The following is a 25387-nucleotide window of genomic DNA, read 5'->3' as shown; positions in this document are numbered from 1 at the left end:
CCTTAGCGGAAAAGCTTTCAGTTTTTCTCCATTGAGAATGATATTTGCGGTGGGTTTTTCATAGATGGCTTTGATGATATTGAGGTATGTGCCCTCTATCCCTACACTTTGAAGAGTTTTGATCAGGAAAGGATGCTGTACTTTGTCAAATGCTTTTTCAGCATCTATTGAGAGTATTATATGGTTCTTGTTCTTTCTTTTATTAATGTATTGTATCACATTGACTGATTTGCGGATGTTGAACCAACCTTGCAGCCCTGGAGTAAATCCCACTTGGTCGTGGTGAATAATCCTTTTAATGTACTGTTGAATCCTATTGGCTAGTATTTTGGTGAGAATTTTCGCATCTGTGTTCATCAAGGATATTGGTCTATAGCTCTCTTTTTTGATGGGATCCTTGTCTGGTTTTGGGATCAAGGTGATGCTGGCCTCATAAAGTGAGTTTGGAAGTTTTCCTTCCATTTCTATTTTTTGGAACAGTTTCAGGAGAATAGGAATTAGTTCTTCTTTAAATGTTTGGTAGAATTCCATATCACTCGGCATCAGGGAAATACAAATCAAAACCACAATGAGATATCACCTCACACCAGTCAGAATGGCTAAAATAAACAAGTCAGGAAATGACAGATGCTGGCGAGGATGCAGAGAAAGGGGAACCCTCCTACACTGTTGGTGGGAATGCAAGCTGGTGTAGATACTCTGGAAAACAGCACGGAGGTTCCTCAAAATGTTGAAAATAGAACTGCCCTATGACCCAGCAATTGCACTATTGGGTATTTACCCTAAAGATACAAACGTAGTGATCCAAAGGGGCACGTGCACCCGAATGTCTATAGCAGCAATGTCCACAATAGCCAAACTATGGAAAGAACCTAGATGTCCATCAACAGATGAACGGATCAAGAAGATGTGGTATATATACACAATGGAATACTATGCAGCCATCAAAAGAAATGAAATCTTGCCATTTGCGACAACATGGATGGAACTAGAGCATATCATGCTTAGCGAAATAAGTCAAGCAGAGAAAGACAACTATCATATGATCTCCCTGATATGAGGAAGTGGTGATGCAACATGGGGGCTTAAGTGGGTAGGAGAAGAATAAATGAAGCAAGATGAGATTGGGAGGGAGACAAACCATAAGTGACTCTTAATCTCACAAAACAAACTGAGGGTTGCTGGGGGGAGGGGGTTTGGGAGAAGGGGGTGGGATTATGGACATTGGGGAGGGTATGTGCTTTGATGAGTGCTGTGAAGTGTGTAAACCTGGTGATTCACAGACCTGTACCCCTGGGGATAAAAATATATGTTTATAAAAAATAAAAAATTAAATAAAAAAAATACTTTCATTTTCAAAAAAAAAAAAATTTTTTTTGAAGAATCTAGTTGGGGCACCTGGGTGGCTCAGTTGGTTAACTGCCTGTCTTTAGCTCAGGTGATGATCCCAGGGTCCTGAGATAGAGCCTCATATCAGGCTCCCCATCCAACAATTAACAAGTCAGGAAATGACAGAAGCTGGCGAGGATGCGGAGAAAGGAGAACTCTCCTACACTGTTGGTGGGAACGCAAGCTGGTGCAACCACTCTGGAAAACAGCATGGAGGTTCCTCAAAATGTTGAAAATAGAACTACCCTATGATCCAGCAATTGCACTACTGGATATTTACCCTAAAGATACAAATGTAGTGATCTGAAGGGGCACGTGCACTCGAATGTTTATAGCAGCAATGTCTACAATAGCCAAACTATGGAAAGAAAAGAAGATGTGATATATATATACAATGGAATACTATGCAGCCATCAAAAGAAATGAAATCTTGCCATTTGTGACGATGTGGATGGAACTAGAAGGTATCATGCTTAGTGAAATAAGTCAATCAGAGAAAGACAGCTATCATATGATCTCCCTGATATGAGGAAGTAGAGATACAACACGAGAGGTTGCGGGGAGTAGGAGAAGTATAAATGAAACAAGATGGGATTGGCAGGGAGACAAACCATAAGTGACTCTTAATCTCACAAAACAAACAGGGCTAATGGGGGGAGGGGGGTCCGGAGAGGGGGGTGGGGTAATGGATATTGGGGAGGGTATGTGCTACAGTGAGTGCTGTGAAGTGTGTAAACCTGGTGATTCACAGACCTGTACCACCCCTGGGGATAAAAATACATTATATGTTTATAAAAAAGTAAAAAATTAAAACATAAAGATTAAAAAAAAAGATTATAGTAGACCAAAATCTCAGTAACATTCTGAAATGTAGCTATAAAAATATTGAGGAGAACTTATGCACAAATTCACTTCTCTTTCATCTAGCTAGAGGTACAAGTGGAAATTAGAAATCTTATTTTGTTTGTTTGCTTCTTTGTAGAAAATAAGTGTAGCCAATTCAGGATAAAAGCTAATGGCCTTGAGTAGATATGAAAAAACATCCTACTACTTTCAGTTCAGTGTTTCAACAAATCAAAGGAAATCATCCCAAACCGAAGATCTCAGAGTATGGACTAATAAAAGCTCCTGACAGAGAATTCTTGAAATGTGCTATATTCCAAAAAGATAAATTTTTAAATTTTTATTTGGAAACAATATAAAACTTTCAGAATAGTTCTAAGAATGAGAAGAGTACAAAGAATAACCATACATCTTTACCCAATTTCACTTATTGTTACCATTTTACGCCCATTTGCTTGCTTTATCTTTTTTTTTTTTAAATTTTGTTTGAGGGAGTGAGAGATCACAAGCAGGGGAAGGGAGAAGGAGAAGCAGACTCCCCCAACTGATCAGGGAGCCTGACATGGGGCTCAGCCTCAGTACCCTGAGATCATGACCCAAGCTAAAGGCAGACTCTTAACCAACTGAGTTACCCTGGCGCCCCCCATTCTTTTCTCTTTCTGTGCACACCACACACGCAAATACTTTTTTTGAACCATCTCAGGGAAATTAATACACACACACATTATTGTCCCTTATTTCTAAACATTTCTTGGGATATTTCCTAGGAATATGAATATTCTCTTATATAACCGTCGTACTGTTACCAGCTTCAGTATATTTAAAATTGAAATAATTCCTTATTCATCTCTCTTGCCAATTGGTCTAACAATGTCCTTTATCATATTTTTCACAACCAGCATAGGAGAATTAGGCATGGCTTAGTTGTAAAGTTTCTTTAGCCTCCTTTTTATCTAGATCTTTCCCACAGTCTCTTTGCTTTATAGGACATTGGCATTTTTGACAAATCTCCTTCTTATTACAGAGCACTCCTAGTTCATGGTTTGTGTGATGTTCCCTCATGATTAGATTCTGGTTATGCATTCTTGGATGAAATACAGTACTCCATTAGTGATACTGTGTCCTTCTCAGGGTATCATGGATGTCCATCTTGCCCTTCATTAATGATGATGATTTTAATTACCTGATCAAGGTGTTATCCAATATCCTCAACTTATAATTACTAATATTTCCCTTACAATATGTGGGAGACACTTTAAAATAATGCAAATATCCTAGGGCGCCTGAGTGGCTCAGTCATTAAGCATCTGCCTTCAGCTCAGGGCATGATCCCAGGGTCCCAGGATCTAGCCCCGCATCCAGCTCCCTGCAGGAGAAGCCTGCTTCTCCCTCTCTCACTCCCCCTGCTTGTGTTCCCTTTCTCTTGCTGCATCTCTGTCAAATAAATAAATAAAATCTTTAAAAAAAATAATAATGCAAATAAACTAGCTCCATATTCAAAATGCCCTTAGATTTAGGATGTTTTGGTTATTCCTGCCTGATCCAATCCTTACCATAATGGCTACAGAAAGATAATTTTCCAACTCCACTCCCCTAAACCTACCAGCTGGCACCTGGCATTCTACTATAAGCAAGTACTCTCTCTTCTTCCTTCTCTGCTATCAGCATTGACTCATGAATTCATTTTCCCTCCAATGGTTTACAATTTGTTACTGTACTTCTTTAGCACTCAAATTGTCCCAAATTTAGACAGTAGGAATTTCTTCAAGCTGGATCCTATTTCCTGTGACCAGTCTCCCCCTACATTTGGGGGCACTTCTTTTCCTTACTTTCTAGTGTTATAGGATACTTCTGGCTTATCTTGCACCTATTCTGCTCTAGTCTTAGAGTAAGTCATTTTTCCAAGGAGCCTAACTTCTTTTCGCAGGGGAGTGGTATTAGAATCTAAATCTGAGTATTACATTTGTTTACTGCTACTGGGGTGTTATTTATGGCTTCTTATCCTTTTCAACAAATAGAGCTAAGAAATATTTATATATAGGGATGTGTGTATACACTACACACATAAATACAAATATATAAACATGCATACACATATAGACACGGCCACATATCGATGCATGTAACACATACATATGTATATTTTAAAATCATAAATCCTTTCTCATACCTTGAATTATAATCTATCCATACAGTATTCTATTGTATTCCTCCATCTATAGTTGTATGTGCCTATTTCCTCAGTAAGAGCACTGGCTCCCAAAAGCATCAACACCATATACTTATTTCTTAATCTTATTATACATCTACAATTGTTTCACAATTGCTTAGTCCAGGCTCCTAGAAAACAAAACTTGAAAGAGTTCAGTATTTGTCTGCAATTCTCCTCCCATCTCTTACATCCCATATTGCCCGAAGTAGTATAAAGAGTAAAACACTGTGTTTGTAAAATCCTTACATTAGTTCTTTCATTCCACTCCTTTCTCTCCATCCCATTAAGTAACCAGCTTAGTTATCTTTCAGTTTATCCTGTTTCTTTTTGTAAAGATAAGTTTTCTGTCTTACACAAGAGACAACACAGTATTTATATGCTTTTTATTCTCCTAACATTATCTCCAGAAATCACTCCATATAAATTCATAGAGATCTTACTCACTTTTGGTTATAGATGTACAGTTAGTACTCCATTTTATGTATATATCATAGTATATTTTAACTAATCTATTCCTGAACATTTAAGAGTTCCCAGTGTTTTACAGTTATAAATAATACTGCAATGAATAACTCTATGTCTGAGGGTTTTTTTTTTAATATGTGAGGTTTTTGTTTTTTTTAATATGTGAGGGTTTTGTTTTTTTTTTTAGAGTTTCTTTATTTATTTAAGAGAGAGTGAGTGGGTGAAGGGGCAATGAGGAGGGGGAGAGAGAGAATCTCAAGCAGACTCCACACTGAGTGTGGACCCTGATGCAGGACTTGATCTCATGACCAGAGACAAAATCAAGTTGACGGTTTAATCAACTGAGCCACCCAGGCGCCTCCATAAGTTTGTTTTTTTTTTTTTTTAAAGTAAGCTCTATGTCCAATATGTGGTTTGAACTCATGACCCTGTGATCAAGAGTTGCATGCTCTATCAACTATGAACTAGCCAGGCACCCACACATGTATGTATATTTGTACTGTTAGAAGAATAGCTTCACAGAGGCTGGAAAGTACCATATTTCGATTCAAACTTATTTGGTACTCTTGTGATACCCTGGAAATCCTGGTGCACCTCTTTTGGATTTCAGGTGTTAACTAGATGTGGTCTCATAATGTTTGAACTCTCTCTTTCCCTCTGCCAAACCGAATGTTTTTATTTATTTTTTTAAATTTTGCGGATCTTTGGAGAAAAGAATTAACAACAAGGAAAGTAAATTACTTAAACTACTTACTGAGTGGTGTTGTGTCTGGAGGTGGAAAATTCTCAGTGAAGTTGACATTACACAAATCTGTGCTACAGCAGCAGAAACGGTATGTACCATTTTGAATTGAGGGAGGGGTAGTAGTTACTACGCATTCTTCATAGTGACACTCCTGGGGATCTCCAATGTGAGACCAACAGCCTATAAATTGATATTAATGCAAACAAGTTAGGGTTAATACAATAAATAAAGTTAAAAGGAAAACAACAAAGAAATAATTGCAATCAATGTGACACAGTAAAGTACATAATACATATGAGTTATAAACCACTCCTACAAATGAATGGGAAATACACATTTAAAAAACATTTTTAAAAGATTTTATTTATTTATTTGACACAGAGAGAGAGATCACAAGTAGGCAGAGAAGCAGGCAGAGAGAGGGGGAAGCAGGCTCCCTTCCGAGCAGAGAGCCCAACGTGGGGCTCGCTCCCATGCATGATCCCTGAGATCCTGATCTGAGCTGAAGGCAGAGACTTAACCCACTGAGCCACACAGGGCACCCCTACATTTTTAAAATAACAACAACAATAACTAAAATGGTAGAGTTTTAACAAGCACTTCATGAGGAGAAAAGCCACTAATAAATGTTTAACCTCATCATTAATCTAAGAATTATTAATAAAGCAACAGTAAGATTTCTTTTTTGTTTATATCTATTAAACTGTTCTAAGTTTAAAAAAATAATATATTATCATAACAAGATTTCAGTAATATTCCCATATACTGTTGGGAAGAATGTAAATGTATATAGTATTTATAGAAAGCCACATGGCAATTTTCATAAAGAGCCTTTAAAATATTCATGCTTTATTATCTAATAACACTACCTTCTGCAATCTATTCCAGGGAAATAATCAGATACAATGAAAGATTTACATTCAAAGATGTCCACTGAAGCATTATGTATCACAGTAGAACACAATACACTGTCCAACAACAGAGTAATCTGTAAGTAAACTGCATATAAACAATACGTGCATACAACGGAATATTGTACAGAGCTGAAAAATGTTTTCAAAGTATATTTAAAGACATAGGAAAATGTTCATAATATAATTTAAGATAAGAAATATTATGTATGGGAGCGCCTGGGTGGCTCAGCGGGTTAAGCCACTGCCTTCGGCTCGGGTCATGATCTCAGGGTCCTGGGATCGAGTCCCACATCGGGCTCTCTGCTCAGCGGGGAGCCTGCTTCCCTCTCTCTCTCTCTCTCTCTGCCAGCCTCTCTACCTACCTGTGATCTCTGTCAAATAGATAAATACAATCTTAAAAAAAAAGAAAAGAAAAGAAAAGAAAAGAAAAGAAATATTGGGTATGAAATTGTTTATACATAGAGTATCATCCTAATTTTGAAAAAAAGGCCACATAAACATAGAGATCCATAAAAAATATACTTGCAGGGAATAAACTAATATGTAAAATAATTTGTAAGAGTATGGAATTGTAGCAGGAAGCCTGCTTCTCCCTCTCCCATCCCCCCTCCTTGTGTTCCCTCTCTTGCTGTCTCTCTGTGTCAAATAAATAAGTAAAATCTTAAAAAAAAATGTATGGAACTGTAGACATTTGTTTTTCTCGTAGTTTTCTATATTTTCTAAACTTTGTAGAATGAAGATATATTAACACTGTAATAAGAAAAATATTATTAAAATAAGCTAAAAACCTATTACCCTCTACAAATTTGGGGCTAATGGGTGAATATATACATGGATATGTATTTTGAAACTTACTGTTTTCCTGGGAAAGGTTTAATCTACCTCTGGGTCCTTTTTAGATAAAAGATACCTTCAATTTTATGAAACACAAAGTTATTTCAGGTAAGAAAAGTGTTACTTGCCTTGTTTTACGAGATTTATGTCCCCTTTTGATTTCTCCCAAAGGCCATAGCAAGTGCTACCTTTTGAGCATAATATTGTTCCATTTTCATGAGAGATTCGACTCTCGCCTATCCCAAGGTCTTGTTGATATGGATCTTTAAATGCGCATAGACGTTCTTGGTTCTGAGAAGCTAAAATAAATAAAAGAATGACAAATTTAATTTCATGAAAACCCTGGCAACACATTATTATACAAAATCTTAGTCTTTTTGAAAGGGACTATAAATTTCCCTACTAAGTCCTTAACAAGACCTAAATACATTTGTAATTTATATTTATTCAATAATTCCTTTCTGTTCATTAATTTGTCACCTCCAAATAAGAGGCTTGAAAACTGGGGCACCTGGGTGGCTCAGTGGGTTAAGCCTCTGCCTTCAGCTCAGGTCATGGTCTCAGGGTCCTAAGATGGAGCCCCGCCTTGGGCTCTCTTCTCAGCAGGGAGCCTGCTTTCCTTCCTCTCTCTCTCTGCCTGCCTCTCTGCCTACTTGTGATCTCTGTCTGTCAAATAAATAAAATCTTTAAAAAAAAAAAAAAGATGCTTGAAAACTTATTTCCCAAAAGCAATCCTTTCTTACACAAATTATTCTCACTACTCTCCCATTAAATAATTTAGGTATATGAATAAAGAACCATCATTTTCAATGTCCATGCTTTAAATTATCAAAACTTCAAAACAAATTAACAAACCTAGAGGGTTGAATAATTTTGGGAAATTCTGCAGTATTCACTTTTACAATACTTAACAGTCAGAAAGCTAAACATACATCATTGGGTATGGTAAACTACGGATGAGGAGAATCACTACCAGTTGGTACATAATTTCTTTTTGGGCAGATGGAAATATTCTAAAATTAGACTGTGGTAATGGCAGCACACCTCTGTAAATTTATTTTTTAAAAAAATCAGTCACCTAAAATGAGTGAATTTCATGGTATATAAAATATACCTTAGTAAATTTGTTTTTAAAACTAAGAATATTCATTGGCAAAAAAAAAAAAGACTTTGTTATTAAAAATATCAATATAAAAGCCAGAAACAGAAATGCTCAGTCACACGTTATGCTGAAGGGACAACACAGTGTACTTTCAATTCTAGTTAATCTTTTTCTATACACATAATCTGATTTAGCTAATTTCAATAGAATATTTGCCACATAATTTATCAGCTAACAAATATTTACTAACATTGCTGAGAAAAACAAAGAAGTAAAAGGTTATCAAAAACTACAACTGATCCTTATTTGGTTTCAAGTTGACTTTCCTAAGGTTTGACTAACCAGAATAACAGTCTAATACATATATATATATATATATATATATATATATATAGCCTCTTGGGCTTTTGATTTATTTATTAATTTTGGGTTTATATCCTATCTAGTATGGCTTAATTCACTAACACCTTAGCACCGGAGATGACCTATGAAAATAATGTTTCTGAACCTATAGAACTAAGGACCAAACTCTGGGGAAGAAATGAAAAAGCCAAGAACTATATACCTAAGTCCATTTAGACACAATGACCTGCCATATTTATTACAAGAGGAAGCACCTTCAAAGTATTGGCCTAGGCAAATAGGGTATTCATAATTACATAATGTAGAGTTCTACCCTTCAAGCATCTTATATCGTCCATTTGGAGACAGACAATAATTACTGAATTCAGTACTCAAAGAGAGTAATTACTAAAATATAAATGTAACTTGATTTCCACATTTAAAACCATTTCAGGAAGTCTTGTATAAGATACTACCAATAACAACTAAATAGCCAAAAAAAATATACTATAGCCTATTTATAAAAACTAATTCTAGGACATCGGCCTAATTTTGATTCAACTATATTTCTGCAACATGTAGCCACATATTAAAATTCATTTAATGATAAATTTAATTATATTTACTAGATTATTTTACACATTTAATACCAGTATTTCCTCAGATTATCCTAATTTGCAAACTTTACCAAGTGATTATAAAGATTAAAATCAAATATATTTCTACATACAAAGCAGACACAACACAAAGATTCATACTTAAGTGATTCAAACTACAAACAAAAACTCTGTAATAGAGATATAAAAAAGCATATCTATAAGGCATAATTTCTTTTTCCTGTCCCATCCTATTTTCTTAAATTTTTTATTATTTTTTTAGTCATCTCTACATCCAGCATGGGGCTCAAACTCACAAACCCAAGATCAAAAGTCACATGTTCTTCCGACTGAGTCAGCCAGGCATCCCAACCTTTTTTTGACTCGGGTTAAGTGCTCCTTAGCTTCAATACCACATATTAAAGTTACACAATCCACTCAGTTTCCATTTTTGTCTTGATTGTTAGAAAGGTCAGAATTTATGAACTCAATAACTCCAGTTTTCCATAACCAAGATATCCTATTTTCCCCCTCCTCACCTATTATCTATTTTTACTAGAATTTTGTGTTAAATATTGAGTTAATGAATACAGATTTAACTGTACCTGGAAGTAAAGAAGTCATAAATAAAACTGCCTTATTTACTTTAAATATAAAAAGAAAAAGTATGCTTCTGTGAAGAAAAAGATGTTAGAACAAAATTTTTTGCTCTTCTTAGATATCCTTTGTAATTGAAAAGTAGCTAACGGCCTGAACATGTGTAAATTTTTTAGTGCCATTATTTTTTTTTTAGATTTTATTTATTTATTTGACAGACAGAGATCACAATTAGGTAGAGAGGGAGGAAGGGAAGCAGGCTCTCTGAGAGCCTGATATGGGGCTCGATCCCAGGACCCTGGGATCATGACCTGAGCCAAAGGCAGAGGCTTTAACCCACTGAGCCACCCAGGTGCCCCTTTTAGTGCCATTATTAAATAATTTGATGACTGAAACCTAAAGTTCTCCTTATAGAAAAAGACAAAAAACAAACAAATCCAACCTTCCCTAGGTATCCCTCTTCATACCCCACACCTACTAAGCTGAAATGAATGTCACAACAATAAAGGTACAAATTAGAGGGAAATGAATCATATCTTTAATACCCCTGAGTTTTTACTAAATAATTTTTTCTTAAAATAACATAAGTCTGGGGTGCCTGGGTTGCTCAGTGGGTTGAGCCTCCACCTTTGGCTCAGGTCACGATCTCAGGGTCCTGGGATTGAGCACCGCATTGGGCTCTCTGCTCAGCGGGGAGTCTGCCTCCCCCACCCCCTCTCTGCCTGCCTCTCTGCCTACCTGTGATCTCTGTCTTTCAAATAAATAAATAAAATCTTTTTAAAAAAATAACATCAGCCTACTTTTCAGGAATTATTTCGTGACAGTGGCATTAGTATAGACCAATTATAATTTGCTATTTTAACAGTAACTCTTTCAAATTATGATTCAGGAAATTTTTATGCAATATAAAGGTATACTAGCAAGAATTATAACTAAACAGCCCTTTGTCAAAAAAACAAAGAAAAGTTTTACAAAACAGTATTTGCAGCTTTTAAAATGCTATTTGTTGAAACTGAGGGTTGTTGGAGGGATGGGTAACTGTGATTGACACGAAGGAGGACACATGATATAATGAGCACTGGGTATTATATAAAACTGATGAATCACTGAGCTCTACCTCTGAAACTAATAATACATTATATGTTCATTAATTGAATTTAAATAAAATAAAAAGTATATATAAATAAATATCTTTTTTAAAATGCTATTTATTGGGGCACCTGGGTGGCTCAGTCAGGTGTCTGCCTTCGGCTCAGGTCATGATCTCATTGTCCTGGGATCTAGCCCCATATCAGGCTCCCTGCTCAGCGGGGAGCCTGCTTCTCCCTCTTCAGCTCCCTTGTGCTTATGTTCTCTCTCTCTCTATCTCTCTCTGTCATAAATAAATAAAATCTTTAAAAAAAAAATGCTATTTGTTGAGGGACGCCTGGGTGGCTCAATTGGCTAACCATCTGCCTTCAGCTCAGCTCACGATCCCAGAGACCTGGGATAGAGTCCCTCATAGGGCTTCTTGATCTACAGAGAGCCTGCTTCTCCCTCTGCCTCCTGCTCCCATTGCTTATGCTCTTTCTCTCTCTCTGACAAATAAATAAATAAAATCTTTTTTTTTTTTAATGCTATTTGTTGAGATCAGTACCAGCAGTATCTGTGTATAAAGCTAGGGATTCTTCAAAAATAATGTAGGAAAAATAGGGATGAAGCAAAGATTATGATAAGAAATAGTATAGCTTAGCATTATACTGTCACAGATCATATACACAGACCTGATCATTTACACAGGTATTCTAAATTGGTCAACATCTAGACAAATTTTGATCAAAGTATAATTATGGTCAATGTCTTTTAAGGGATGCTCTTAACCAGGTACAGCAGTAATTAGACATGGGTCTTTAAAAAAATTGTTCTCCTTGGGGCGCCTGGGTGGCTCAGTTATTAAGCTTCCAACTCCTGATTTGGGCTCAGGTCATGATCTCAGGGTCATGAGATAAAGCTGTGAGAAAGGCTCCTCACTCAACAGAGTCGTCTTCTCTCCCTCTGCCCCACCCTTGCCTCCCCCACCATTCATTCCCTCTCTCTCAAATAAATAAATAAAATATTTTTTTAAATTGTTCTCGTCATTTTAAACAGGTGATATTTGCTTATAATAAGCACTAAAACAATCTAATTTAATATAACCACATGAAACTAGAAATAGTCTCATCCAAACTGCTGACAGAGGTATCATCATAAAAAGAGAGAACTGATTATGCTTAAAATCTGTTAGGTCCCTAATGTTCTAGAATTAAATTCAAACTCTTCAGTTCGTTTGTAGGATCCTCCACAATCAAGAACCAACAAAAATGGATGATCATTTCTGTGGGCACGAGGAACTTTTTTTTTTCATGGGCCCCTCCCTCTATAAAAAAAGATTTAAGAGACACCTAGGTGGCTGAGTCCGCCAAACACCTGCCTTCATCTCAGATTATGATCCCAGGGTCCTGGGACTGACCTCCACGTCAGGCTCCCTGCACAACAGGGAGCATGCTTCTCCCTCTCCTCCCCGCTTGTGATCTCTGTCTCTCTCTCAAATAAATAAAATCTTTAATAATAATATTTAAAATTACGTTTTGTAACTGCATTGGTATAAAGAAAATATATTAAAATTAGACATTAAAACATTTTCTTCAATCTTAAAGTTCATTTTTTCCTTCTGATTTTAAAAGAAATTATCAATGGCCTCCAGAAATACTTTGGGCCCTATGCCCTGCCATATGCCTTCTGTGCCTCATAAGTAAGCAAGCCCTGGGACCCATCCACTTCTTGCCACTGATTGATCCCACTCCTCCATTCTTGGTTCCCACTAACATAGGAAGACCTTTCCTGGCCTTTATACACATGTTCCCAATATCCAGAATGTTACTTTTTCTTGCTCCAAAGCTCTTTACTCTTAATTACTTTAGGGTTATATTTTATCTGTTTACATGTGTATCTCCACACCAAGCTGGAGGTGAACTTCATTTGTTCCTAGAGCAATATCAGGTTTATTTAACTCATTTTGTATGGCACAAATCCCCAACAGTATTAAGGACAGACACTTTTCATATCTACTCAATATCATATTCCCATTCACAGGGTACAAAATCTAGGCAATAATCATCTAGTCTTTCTACCACTTGACAATAAATGAAGCTATAAAAATAGTATGAGTGTAAAAACAATATTACACTAGGGGCGCCTGGGTGGCTCAGTGGGTTAAAGCCTCTGCCTTCAGCTCAGGTCATGATCCCGGGGTCCTGGGATCCAGCCCCGCATCGGGCTCTCTGCTCAGCAGGGAGCCTGCTTCCTCCTCTCTCTCTGCCTGCCTCTCTCCCTACTTGTGATCTCTGTCAAATAAATAAATAAAATAAAATAAAAAAACAATATTACACTATTTTCTCCCTCATACACATCCAAATTACTGAGAATAAAGTCACCATTTTCTGTTTACATATGCTTCCTGGATCAATATTTTCTAATCCTATGCAGCATTTAATTTCCAGAAACAGATACCGTATGTCTGGAATACTAAGCTCTCTTGAATTTCCCGCTCAATGATACAACACTACCAAGAAAGTAGGGTGTAAAGGTATGGCATAGTTTTATCATGTCTGCATCAGTTAACTATTATTATAGATACAAATCAGCAACATCATTATACTTCTTTATTTTTACAAGGGGAAGAGAGAAAGGAAAAAAACCAACTACTCTGCAAATATTAACTATTTGCCCCTTTACCTTGTTACCAAATACTCCTATATTATTTGAATTTTCATGAAAAATATCCACGTTTTACTTAGACATTTCAAAAACAAGAGTATTTGTAGTTGAATCAAATATTTTTGATTGAAAAATTTTTATTTTTAAATAATTAGAGACTTATAGGTAGTTGGAAAGAAATGCAGAATGAAGTTGAATGCCTCTCTCCTCAGTGCAAACATTCCACACAAACACTACGCAATAACAAAGTCAGGAAATTGACATTAGGACAATTCGTACAGCTTTTTCGGATTTTGCCAGTTTTACATGCAGTACTGGATGCATGCACTGCAAATCTATGCAATTCTGTTAACATTTTATCAAAATCAAAATACTCAGGTTGCCTGGGTGGCTCAAACAGTTAGGCATCTCCCCTTAGCTCAGGCCATGGTCTCAAGGTCCTGGGATGGAGCCCCATATTGGGCTCCCTGCTCAGCAGGGATTCTGCTTCTGCCTCTTCCTCTGCCTGCCACTCCCCCTGCTTGTGCTCTCTGTTAAATAAATAAATAAATAAAATCTTTAAAAAAAAAATCAAGGGACACCCGGATGGCTCAGTCAGTTAAGCATCTGTCTTTGGCTCAGGTCATGATCCCAGGGTGCTGGGATCGAGTTCCACATCAGGCTCCCCACTCAGCGGAGAGCCTGCTTCTCCCTCTCCTTCTGCCAGGTGCTCCCTTTGCTTGGGCTCTCTCTCTCTTTAACAAATGAATAAATAAAATCTTTAAAAATACTAGTAATAAAATAAATAAAAATCAAGATACTTAACTGTACTATCACAAGACTCCCTCATGTTAATGATTTATAATCACCATCTGTTTGTCTCCATTCCTAAAATATAGCAACCACTAATCTGTTCTCCAGTTTGATAATTATGCTATTTCTCAACTGTTATATAAATAGAATCCTGCAATGCACATCCTTTTGAGATTGGCTTTTTTTCACTGAGCAAATTTTCCTTGAGGTTCATCCCAGTTGTTGCATATATCAATAGTTTATTACTTTTTAGAGAGTAGCATTCCATACTATGGATGGACTACAATCTAACTTTACACCCTTTAAAAAGGTCATCTGGGTAGTTTCTAGTTTGGCTATCAGAAATAAAACTGCTATGCACATCTGTGAACATGTTCAATTTTAAAAGGAATCTTGTTTATTTAAAGTAAAACAAGAATAATATTCTAGAAAGATAAAGTATGATGTCTACAAAAAGGAACTTAACATTAAGACTATGTGCTCTACCAATAGAATACAGTATGACCCATCAATATATATGACCCATACGTATGACCAAACATTTGTTGATTAAAAGCTTTAAAAGCGTTCAAATTTCCTAACCTCCTCTGACCAGTACTTCAAGAATACTGGCAGAAACTGTCTTGTACTACGAAATCTTAGCTTAAAGAGTCATTCAAGCAGCATTCCTGACATAAAAACAAAGTAAAATGTGACAAAATAAATACCAGTTAATTATGGCATTAAATATATGAAATGAGAGACTCCAGTTATGGGGTGTTTTTGTTGTTGTTTAAACAAAGACTAGTCCTTTGTAATAAGGTCAAACAGGCCAAGTATGCCCTATCCCTGGACACCCAGGGCCCTTTAATGTGCAAAACTCTGCTGGCCAGCTTTTCTTAGAAGCATGCCAAGGACAAGATTGATCCACCAATCTTTATATCTATTTCCTTTCCCCTACATAAAAATAAAAAGGCATTTGACAAATAGGTTTTCACATGAAAAATGTGAATTTCACATTAAAATATGCAAATTAAAACTATAATAAAATAGTACTACACATCTATTACAATGACCAAAAGTTCAAAATAAAACAAAACAATAAACCCTTGACAATACCAAGTATTGCCAAGGATACTGTCACAGGAGGGAAAACAACTCTGATGAAAATGCAAAATGGTACAGCCACTGTGGAAAACAGTTTGATAGTTTCTTGTAAGTCTGTTTGACATTTAACTATGTAACCCCACTCCTAGGTACTGCCCTACATGTAATAAAAACTATGTTCACACAAAAACTTTTATCTAAATGCTTAGAGTGACTTTATTTGTAGTCACCCAAACTATTTTTAACCCAAATGTCCCTCAGCTGATGGATAAACAAAGACATGGAAAGACTCTGGAGGAGACCAGAAAGTGAAAGAATCCAATCTGAAAAAGCTATATACATTGTATGATCCCAAATATAGGACATTCTGGAAAAAGCAAAACTATGGAGATAATAAAAAGATCAGTGGCTGCCAGGAGCTGGGGGAAGGGAGAGATGACCACGCAAAGCAGAGAATTTTTAGGGCAATACAACTTTTCTGTATGATACTATAATGGTGGATAATGTCATTATATATTTGTCCATAGAATGTACGATACCAAGAATGAACCTATGAGTAAACTGTGGACTCTAAGTGATGATGATGAGCATTTGCAGGTTCATCAGTTCTATCAATGCATCATAGAGGTGCAGGATATCAATAGTAGGGCAGCTCTGCCTGTGTAGGGATGGGGATATACGGGAACTCTCTGTATTTCTAAGTCATTTTCCTTTGTACCTAAGACTGCTCTCAAAAGCTAATTAATTTTTAAAGGGCGACTTTTGAGAAATGCAATGCTTTATCTCAAAAAGAAATTTCTGATGAAGAAAATTTAGGAACAAAGTAACTTGATATGGGTCATTTTCAAGGATGTGAGAGGAGGGTGAGGATTCTTGTGACCAGCCACATAAGGATGTGAGAGGACAGTGACATTATGCAGTATGAAATCATTCATATAAAGTAAAATAACTCAAAATAATATTGTAGGTTGTTTATTGGATGCATAGGATATGCACTAAAAATGTAGGTATAATTTTAAAAAAAGATTTATACAAACTTCAGGAGAGTGATCAATTGTGGTTAAGGAGGAAAGGAAATATAATTAAGGAGTGGAGTTCTAACTAACCTAATGCATGCACACATACATTTTTTTTAAGTAAATCAAATGCAACTATGACAAAATGTACTACCTGCTAAATCTTGGTCTTCAATATTTGTCTGTGTTTGAAATATTTCACAATAAAATTTTTTAAAAAAGATTTTATTTATTTACTTGAGAGAGAGAAGACAGAGAGAGATAGAGAACTACAGGTGGGGAGCAGAGGGGGAGGGAGAAGCAGGCTCCATGCCGAGTGCAGAGCCTGATGTGGGGCTCAATCTCACAACCCTGAGATCATGACCTGAACTGAAATCAAGAGTCGGGTGCTCAACCGACTAAGATACTCAGGCACCCCCATAATAAAAATTTTTAAATGTTGGTTGGGCTTTTTTGGCAATAACACCCTAAATATTCTAGACACAAATCATAGAAATAGAACACTAAGAAGAACTTTAGTTTTAATAGTTTTATCTCTTCATTTTATGTATGAAATATTTAAGTTAAAACAATGTAAAGGGGCACCTGGGTTGCTCAGTCATTTAAGCATCTGCATTCCACTCAGGTCACACATGATCCCAGGATCCTGGGATTCAGCCCCATATCAGGCTCCCGGCTTGGCGGGGAGTCTGCTTCTCCCTCTGCTCCTCTTCTGCTCATGCTCACTCATGTTCCCTGTCTTTCTCAAATAAATAAATAAACAAATAAATAAATCTAAAGGGGGGGGCAGCCCAATACATAAAAATAGAATCCTTTCAAGGAGCTTTGAACACAGAATTGCTAAGACTGAAAAATCACAAGTCCTATCTATAGCCTTTGCGGAAAAAATGTATAAGAAAATGTATTACAGGTGGTCAAAGCTGGTTCTATATCTGAAAATCAATGTAACCTATCACACATTAAGGCTAAAAAGAAAAGTCACATGATTAAATCAACAGATGCAGAAAAAGCACGTGAAAAAATCCAATACTTGTTTATGATGAAAACTCTCAGCAAACTAGGAATAGAGGGAAAGGTAGTCAACTTAATTTTGATAGTGGAGGCGGCACATCTGGGCAAGGGCTATATGAGAACAATCTCTGTACCTTCCACTCGATTCTGCAGTGAACCTAAAACTACTCTACTAAATAAAGTCTCTCTCTCTCTCTTTTTTTTTTAAAGATTTTATTTATTTATTTGACAGACAGAGATCACAAGTAGATAGAGAGGCAGGCAGAGAGAGAGGAGGAAGCAGGCTCCCTGCCGAGCAGAGAGCTGGATGCGGAGCTCCATCCCAGGACCCTGGGATCATGACCTGAGCCGAAGGGAGGCTTTAACCCACTGAGCCACCCAGGCACCCCAAGCCCCTCTCTTTTTTAAAGATTTTATTTATTTATTTGACAGAGAGAGATCACAAGTAGGCAGAGAGGCAGGCGGAGAGAGAGGGAGAAGCAGGCTCCCCGCGGAGCAGAGAGCTTGATGTGGGGCTTGATCCCAGGACCCTGGGACCTTGAACTGAGTTGAAGGCAGAGGCTTTAACCCACTGAGCCCCTAAAGTCTCTTTTTTAAAAAATATATGGGGCGTGATAAAGAGACATGATAAAAACAAACAAACAAAAAAAGAAAACTAGGTAAAAGATGGGAATTACTACAATAATTTGCATTATTAAAAATATTTAGACAGCTACCCTTTTTATTTTGATTGGTACACACTGGGCGACATCCTGAGTAGAAATCAGTAGATGAAAAGCAGTTCCTAATTTAGACAGGAACACTTGTCCAGAAGGGTCAATTGAAAATGTGTGGAAGTGCTACAGACATGCCTTGCTTCATTGAGCTTCCCAGATACTGAGTTTTTGACAAATTGAAAGTTTGTGGTATCAAACTTGCATCAAGAAGTTTATCAGCACTATTTTCTTAGTAGCATTTGTTCACTTTATGTCTGTGTATCACATTTTGATAATCCTCACATTATTTCAAACTTTTTTATTATTATTATGGTCATTATGGTGAAATTTGAATAGTGATCTTTGCTTTTACTATTGTAATTACTTTGGGTTGCCACAAACTTACAACTAAGTAAGACAGCAAACTTTTTTTTTTAATATTTTATTTATTTATTTGACAGAGAGAGAGATCACAAGTAGGCAGAGAAGCAGGCAGAGAGAGAGAGGGGGAAGCAGGCTCCTCGCTGAGCAGAGAGCCTGATGCGGGGCTGGATCCCAGGACCCAGAGTTCATGACCTGAGCTGAAGGCAGAGGCCTAACCCACTGAGCCACCCAGGCACCCGAGTAAGACAGCAAACTTAACTGACAAATGTTTTGTGTGTCCTGATAGCTCCAGTCACCAGCAGTTCCCTATTTCTCTGCTCTTTCCTTGGGCCTCCCTATTCTCTGTGACACAATACTGAAATTAGGCCAGTTAATAACCCTAAAATGGCCTCTATGTGATCAAGTGAAAAGAAGAATCACACATCTCCCACTTTCAATCAAAAGCTAGAAATATTTAAGCTTAGTGAGGAAGGTGTGCCCAGAGGCTAGACAGACTAAAACCTATGCCACTTATGTCAATTAGTCAAGTTGTGAACAAAGGAAAATTTCTTAAAGGGAATTAAAAGTGCTACTCCAGTGAACACATGAATGATAAGAAAACCAAACACCCTTATTGCTGATATAAAGTTTTAGTGGTCTGGGTAGAAGATCAAACCATACAACGTTCCCTTAAGTCAAAGCCTAATGCAGAACAAGGACCTAACTCTCTCCAATTCAATGAAGGCTGAGAGAGGTGAGGACACTGTAGAAGAAAAGCTAGAAACTAGCAGAGGTTGGTTCATGAGGTTTAAGTAAAGAAGCCATCTCTGTAACATAAAAGTGCAAGACGAAGCAAGTACTGACGGAGAAGCTGAATCAAGTTATCCAGTAGAACTAGCCAAAATAATTAATGAAAGTGGTTATATTAAACAACAGATTTTCAACATAGACAACATAGTCTTATACAGGAAAATGATGCCGTCTAGGACTTTCATAGCTAGAGAGAAGTCAATGCTTAGCCTCAAAGTTTCAAAGCACAGGCTGACTCTCTTCTTAGGAATTAATGCAACTGGTAACCAAGGTGAAGCCAATGCTCATTGACCAATCAAAAAATCCTACAGCCCCTAAGAATTACGCTAAACCTACTTCTGCTCGTACTCTATAAAAGGAACAACTAATCTGGATGATGGCACATCTGTCTACAATATGGTTTACTGAGTATTTTAAGCCCACTGTTGAGAGCTATTGCTCAGAAAAAAAAATTCCATGCTCATTGACAATACATCTGGTGACCCAAGACTTCTGGTGGAGATGAACAGAGATTAATGCTGCTTTCATGCCTATTAACACATAATCCATTCTGTAGCCTGTAAATGCAAGAGTCATTTTGACTTTCAAGTCTTATTATTTAAGAAATACATTTACTATGGCTGTGCCTGTCATAAACAGTGATTTCTCTGATGGATTTGGACGAAGTAAATTGAAAATCTTCTGGGAAGGATTCACCATTTGAGATGCCATTAGGAACACTCATGATTCATGGGAAGAGGTCAAAATATTGAAATGAACAAGAGTTTGGAACATTCCAAGTCTCATGGACAATTCTGAGTAGTTCAAGGCCTCAGTGGAAGAAGTAACTGCAAATGTGGCAAAAATCTAAGAGAACTAGAATTAGAAATAAAGTCTGAAGATGTGACTAAACTGCTATAATCACATGGTAAAACTTGCACAGATGAGGAATTGCTTTTTACAGATGAGCAAAGAAAGTGGTTTCTTAAGATAGATCTGCTCCTGATGAAGACACTGTGAAGATTATTGAAATGACAACAAAAGATTTAGAATATTACATAAACTTAGCTGATAAGGAGTGGCAGAGTTTGAGAGGATTGATCACATTTTTGAAAGAATTCTACTGTGGACTAAAATGCTATCAAACAGCATCATATGCAACAGAGAAATTATCCTTGAAAGGAAGTTAACTGATGAGGTCAACTTCATTGTTGTCTTATTTTAAGAAATTGCCACAGCCATCCAACCTTCAGCAACCACCACCCGGATCAGTCAGCAGACATGAACACCAAGGCAAGACCCTCCATCAGCAAAAAAATGATTCATCAAAAGCTCAGAGGAGGATCAGTATATTTTAGCAATAAAATAGATTTAAATTATGGTATGAATATTACTTTTTAGATGTAATGCTATTGTACATTAATAGACTATAATATCGCATAAACACAACTTTTATATGCACTGGAAAAATCAAGAAATGCATTTGATTCACTTTATTGTGATGTTCACTTTATTGCTGTGATCTGGAACCCACCACAATATTTCCAATGTAGGCCTGTATTTTGTTTGTTTGTTTTGTTTTGGTTGTCACAATGACTGAGGGGTCTTTGTTATGCTTTAAGTCCAACAGCCAGAGGTACTAAATGTTCTGCATTATGCAAAATAGCTTTCCTGGTAAAAGAACCATCCTCTCCAAAATGCTACTTCACTCCCCATAGTAGGGAGGTACCAAGGAAATTTATTATATGATTCCTGACCCTTAAGGAGATAGGAAAAAGTAATATATAAATAATTAATTCAAATTATATGAATATGTTTGTCAAATAACTAAGAGAATGTAAAAATATGTGATTTTTAATTTTCTTTACCATTTAGGTAATAAACTGAATCAAGTTAAAAAAAAAAAACCTAAATAAAATGTAGTATATAGAACTCTGAAACTTTTTTTTTTAAGATTTTATTTATTTGACAGAGAGAGAGAGAGATCACAAGTGGGCAGAGAAGTGGGCAGTGGGGGAGGGGGAGCAGGCTCCCCAATGAGCAGAGAGTCTGATGCAGGGCTCGATCCCAGGACCCTGAGATCATGACCCAAGCTGAAGGCAGAGGCCCAACCACTGAGCCACCCAGGTGCCTTGAAACTTTTTTTTTAATTTAAACATTATTGCTTATGAGATTCATCAAAATTTACCGAATTTTTAATTATACCTCTCAAGATGTTAAGTACAAGAATGTTCTTCCTCCTTGTTTAAGAGTACTCTTGGGGACCTGACTGGCTCAGTCAGTAGAGTGTGTATGTGATTCTTGATCTCAGGGTTGTAAATTCAAGCCCCACTTTGGGCATGGGGCTCAATGAAAGAAAGAGAGAGACAGAGAGAAAAAAGAAAGAGAGAAGAGAGAGAAAGAAAGAGAAAAGAAAAAAGAAAAAGGAAGGAAGAAAGAAAGGAAGGGAGGAGAGAAGGAACGAAGGAAGAAATGGGAAAGTCCTCTTATGGGTTTCTTAATAGCATGGGTATTCTAATGCCAAACAATTTAAATACTATGGCATTTTTTAACTTCATATAATTTTCAAATGCAGAATCAATCCCCAAGAATTATAAATATTGTTCCATTTCTCATGATAAGTACTTTTCATATTTTTATTTAACAGAATTGAGTAAAATTCTATTGAATAAATCATGTTTGCCAAATAACTAGAAGTGGTTTGAGTGTGAATATTCTGGATGAGAATAGCCAAGTGGTAGCTGACAAAAAGTTTGATAAGCAGTTATTCAAAAAACTAGACCTTCACAAAGAAAAGGAATTCACTTAAAGGGAAATGCTTAAAGCAAGAGTTCTAGCAGAGACAGTATGAAAATAACCTTATTTTTGGCAACAGGACATCATACTTTCTCACTCCAACATTTTGAGAACAGCCTACACTTTTTCCATCTTCAAGATATATAGCACAGAAGTTAGGCCAATTAATGTAAAACTCCAGAAATTGTACACAATTATAGAAAACAGCTTTTTCAAACTAACTCTACAAAAGCTTTTTAGAACTTAGTGATAATCAATTTATACACTGGAGAGATTTGGCAGACATGAAAACTGTAGTTATAAATAACAGTTTACTTATAGGCAGATACATACTGAAGAACAAAATAAATAAGAAAATTGGTTTAAAGAATGTAAAAAATACACATGTCAAATAAAAGGCAACTGAAATAAAGAGAAATGTGAAGATGAAAGAAATTATTACATCTTGGCTGGCATCTACTTTGAATATCTATTAAACTCAAAGATATAGAAGGACTAAAAAGGAGAGTGTGAAATAGGGCAGAGCCAAATTCTAACAGGAGCACTGACAAAGAAAACAAGGAAATGAAGCACTCAAATTTTTTAAAAATCAGTTTACCTAAAGATACAAATGTACTGATCCGAAGGAGCACACATACCCCAATGTTTATGCAGCAATGTCCACAATAGCCACACTATGGAAAGAGCCTAGATGTCCATCAAACGATGGATAAAGAAGATGTGGGGTGGGGCGCCTGGGTGGCTCAGTGGGTTAAGCCGCTGCCTTCGGCCCAGGTCATGATCCCAGGGTCCTGGGATCGAGCCCCACATCTGGCTCTCTGATCAGCGGGGAGTCTGCTTCCCTTCCTCTCTCTCTGCCTGCCTCTCTGCCTACTTGTGACCTCTGTCTGTCAAATAAATAAAAAAAGAAAATCTTAAAAAAAAAAAAGATGTGGTTGGTGTGTGTGTGTGTACACACAGAGGATCATAGGGGAAGGGAGGGAAAAATAAAACAAGATGAAATCAGAAAGGGAGACAAACCATAAGAGACTCTTAATCTCAGGAAACAAACAGGGTTGCTGGACAGGGAAGGGGTGGGAAGGATGGGGTGGCTGTGTGATGGACAATGGGGAGGGTATGTGCTATGATGAGTGCTGTGAATTGTGTAAGGCTGATGAATCACAGACCTGTACCCTGAAGCAAACAATACATCCTATGTTAATAGAATAAAAATTTTTATTTTTATTTTTATTTAGAATTAAAATTTTTTATTTAGAATTAAATTAAATATTAAATTAAATTAAAAATTTTTAGAATTAAATTAAATATTAAAATTTTTATTTAGAATTAAATTAAATATTAAATTAAATTAGATATTAAATTAAATATTAGAATAAAAATATTATAAAATTTTAGGTTGTTTCCATTTAAAAAATCAGTTTTATAGATATGTTAAATGAATGTTTTCCCCAAGAAAGTAACATTATACAGAACTGACAATATATTATCATGCCATTTAAACTGAAGATGTCCCACCATTTACTTAAAAAAACGGAACTTTGTAACCTGTGGTGTTTTCTGGGGGGGGGGGGTTCATTTTAAGTAGACTCTATAACCAACATGGAGCTTGAACTCACAACCCTGAGATTAAGAGTTGCAGCTCAGACACCTGGGTGCCAGTTAAGCATCTGCCTTCAGTTCTCTTGCTCTCAAATAAATAAATAAAACATTAAAAAAAAAAAAAAAAAAGAGTTGCATGCTCTACTTACTGGGCCAGCCCGGAACCCATTTGTAACCTATGTTTTTTGTTGTTGTTATCATTCTTTGAGAAGAAGTATCTCATTCTATTGTTTGATACTGGTTTGGGAAATGAAAGTTTGAGGAGAATTACCATGTTTCCAAAGATCTCAATGGCTTATGTGCAGTAATCAAAAGAAGAATAAAGAAAAAAGAAACCATGGGGCACCTGGGTGGTTTAGTCAGTTAAATGTCTGACTCTTGGTTTCAGCTCAGGTCAAGATTTCATGGATCCTAAGAGTCAGGCTCCCGGATTCTTTCCCTCTGCCCCTTCCCCCACTTGTATACGTGGGCACGTGCACACTCTCTCTTTCAAATAAAGAAATCTTAAAAAAAAAAAATGAAACCATAGCTTTCTAAAAATAAATTGATGTATTTTATTATTTTTCTTTCCTCTTTTATTCCAAAAAAAATTACTGATACATATTCTTGAACAAATCACCAGAAACATATGATTGTCATAAGAAACTGTTAACTCATATCCACATAAATGAGTTATATTAATATATATTCCTATAATAGAGCCAACATCAAGATCTATTACATGGGACTTTATTATAAAATTTTATTATTTGATAGTTTATAAATGGCTAATTTTTCAAATATTCTCTGCTATTCTAAAATCAGATCTCCACTTATAAAAAATCTTGAAATAAATGTCTCAGTATAATACTTATAGGGAGCACACATTAATAAATAATAACTGACTCGGTGACCAATACATACACAGAACTATGCTAGATGCTGTATGAGATAGTAAAGTATTTATAAGACAATTATCATTGGTTCAAAGTTTGTTCAATGAATAATTAGATAATTATTAATTAATAATAATTTCTTCACAGTTATAAAAATTGTGTCAGAAGAAACAAAAAAAACCCTGCACTGTCTGAAGCAATAAATAACTGAATTAGATATGACCACCACAATATACAAAACCCAAAACAAACACAAGGCTATTGTTCTAGCTCAAAATCTTACAACATGAAGTTTCATCTCATTCATTATTTTGAGGCACCTGGCTGGCTGGGTTGGAAGAGCATGGGACTCTTGATCTCAGGATCATGAGCTCAAGTCCCATGTTGGGTGTATAGTTATTTAAATAAATAAATAAATACTTTAAAAATGTCATTCATTATTTTGGATCAGGTGCTAATAATACTAGTGTGGACACATAGACAATAAATCTGTTTTGAAAACGGGCAATTTGAAGGACAGCGATATAGGGTTACTAGAAAGTTTTATACCCCTCTAAAATTAACAAATTGGTATGTAGCACATTAAAAAAA

At 36.3% G+C, this 25387-nt stretch overlaps 1 protein-coding gene across 1 annotated transcript in view; it reads right to left on the bottom strand.

Moving 5' to 3' along the window:
- Positions 1-25387, bottom strand: part of BMPR2 (bone morphogenetic protein receptor type 2) — a 199081-nt gene that overhangs the window by 87492 nt on the left and 86202 nt on the right. Inside the window, exons 2-3 of the mRNA XM_059393221.1 lie at positions 7531-7701; positions 5664-5834 (exon numbers count right to left, since the gene is read on the bottom strand). Coding sequence (XP_059249204.1) covers positions 5664-5834; positions 7531-7701 — 342 coding nt within the window. The remainder of the gene's footprint in view (positions 1-5663; positions 5835-7530; positions 7702-25387) is intronic.

This window comes from Mustela nigripes, chromosome 3 (assembly GCF_022355385.1).
Source record: "Mustela nigripes isolate SB6536 chromosome 3, MUSNIG.SB6536, whole genome shotgun sequence".
NCBI classification, from domain to species: Eukaryota; Metazoa; Chordata; class Mammalia; order Carnivora; family Mustelidae; genus Mustela; species Mustela nigripes.
Note: the sequence above shows the minus strand (reverse complement) of the source record. Positions and strands in the feature narration are given on the sequence as shown.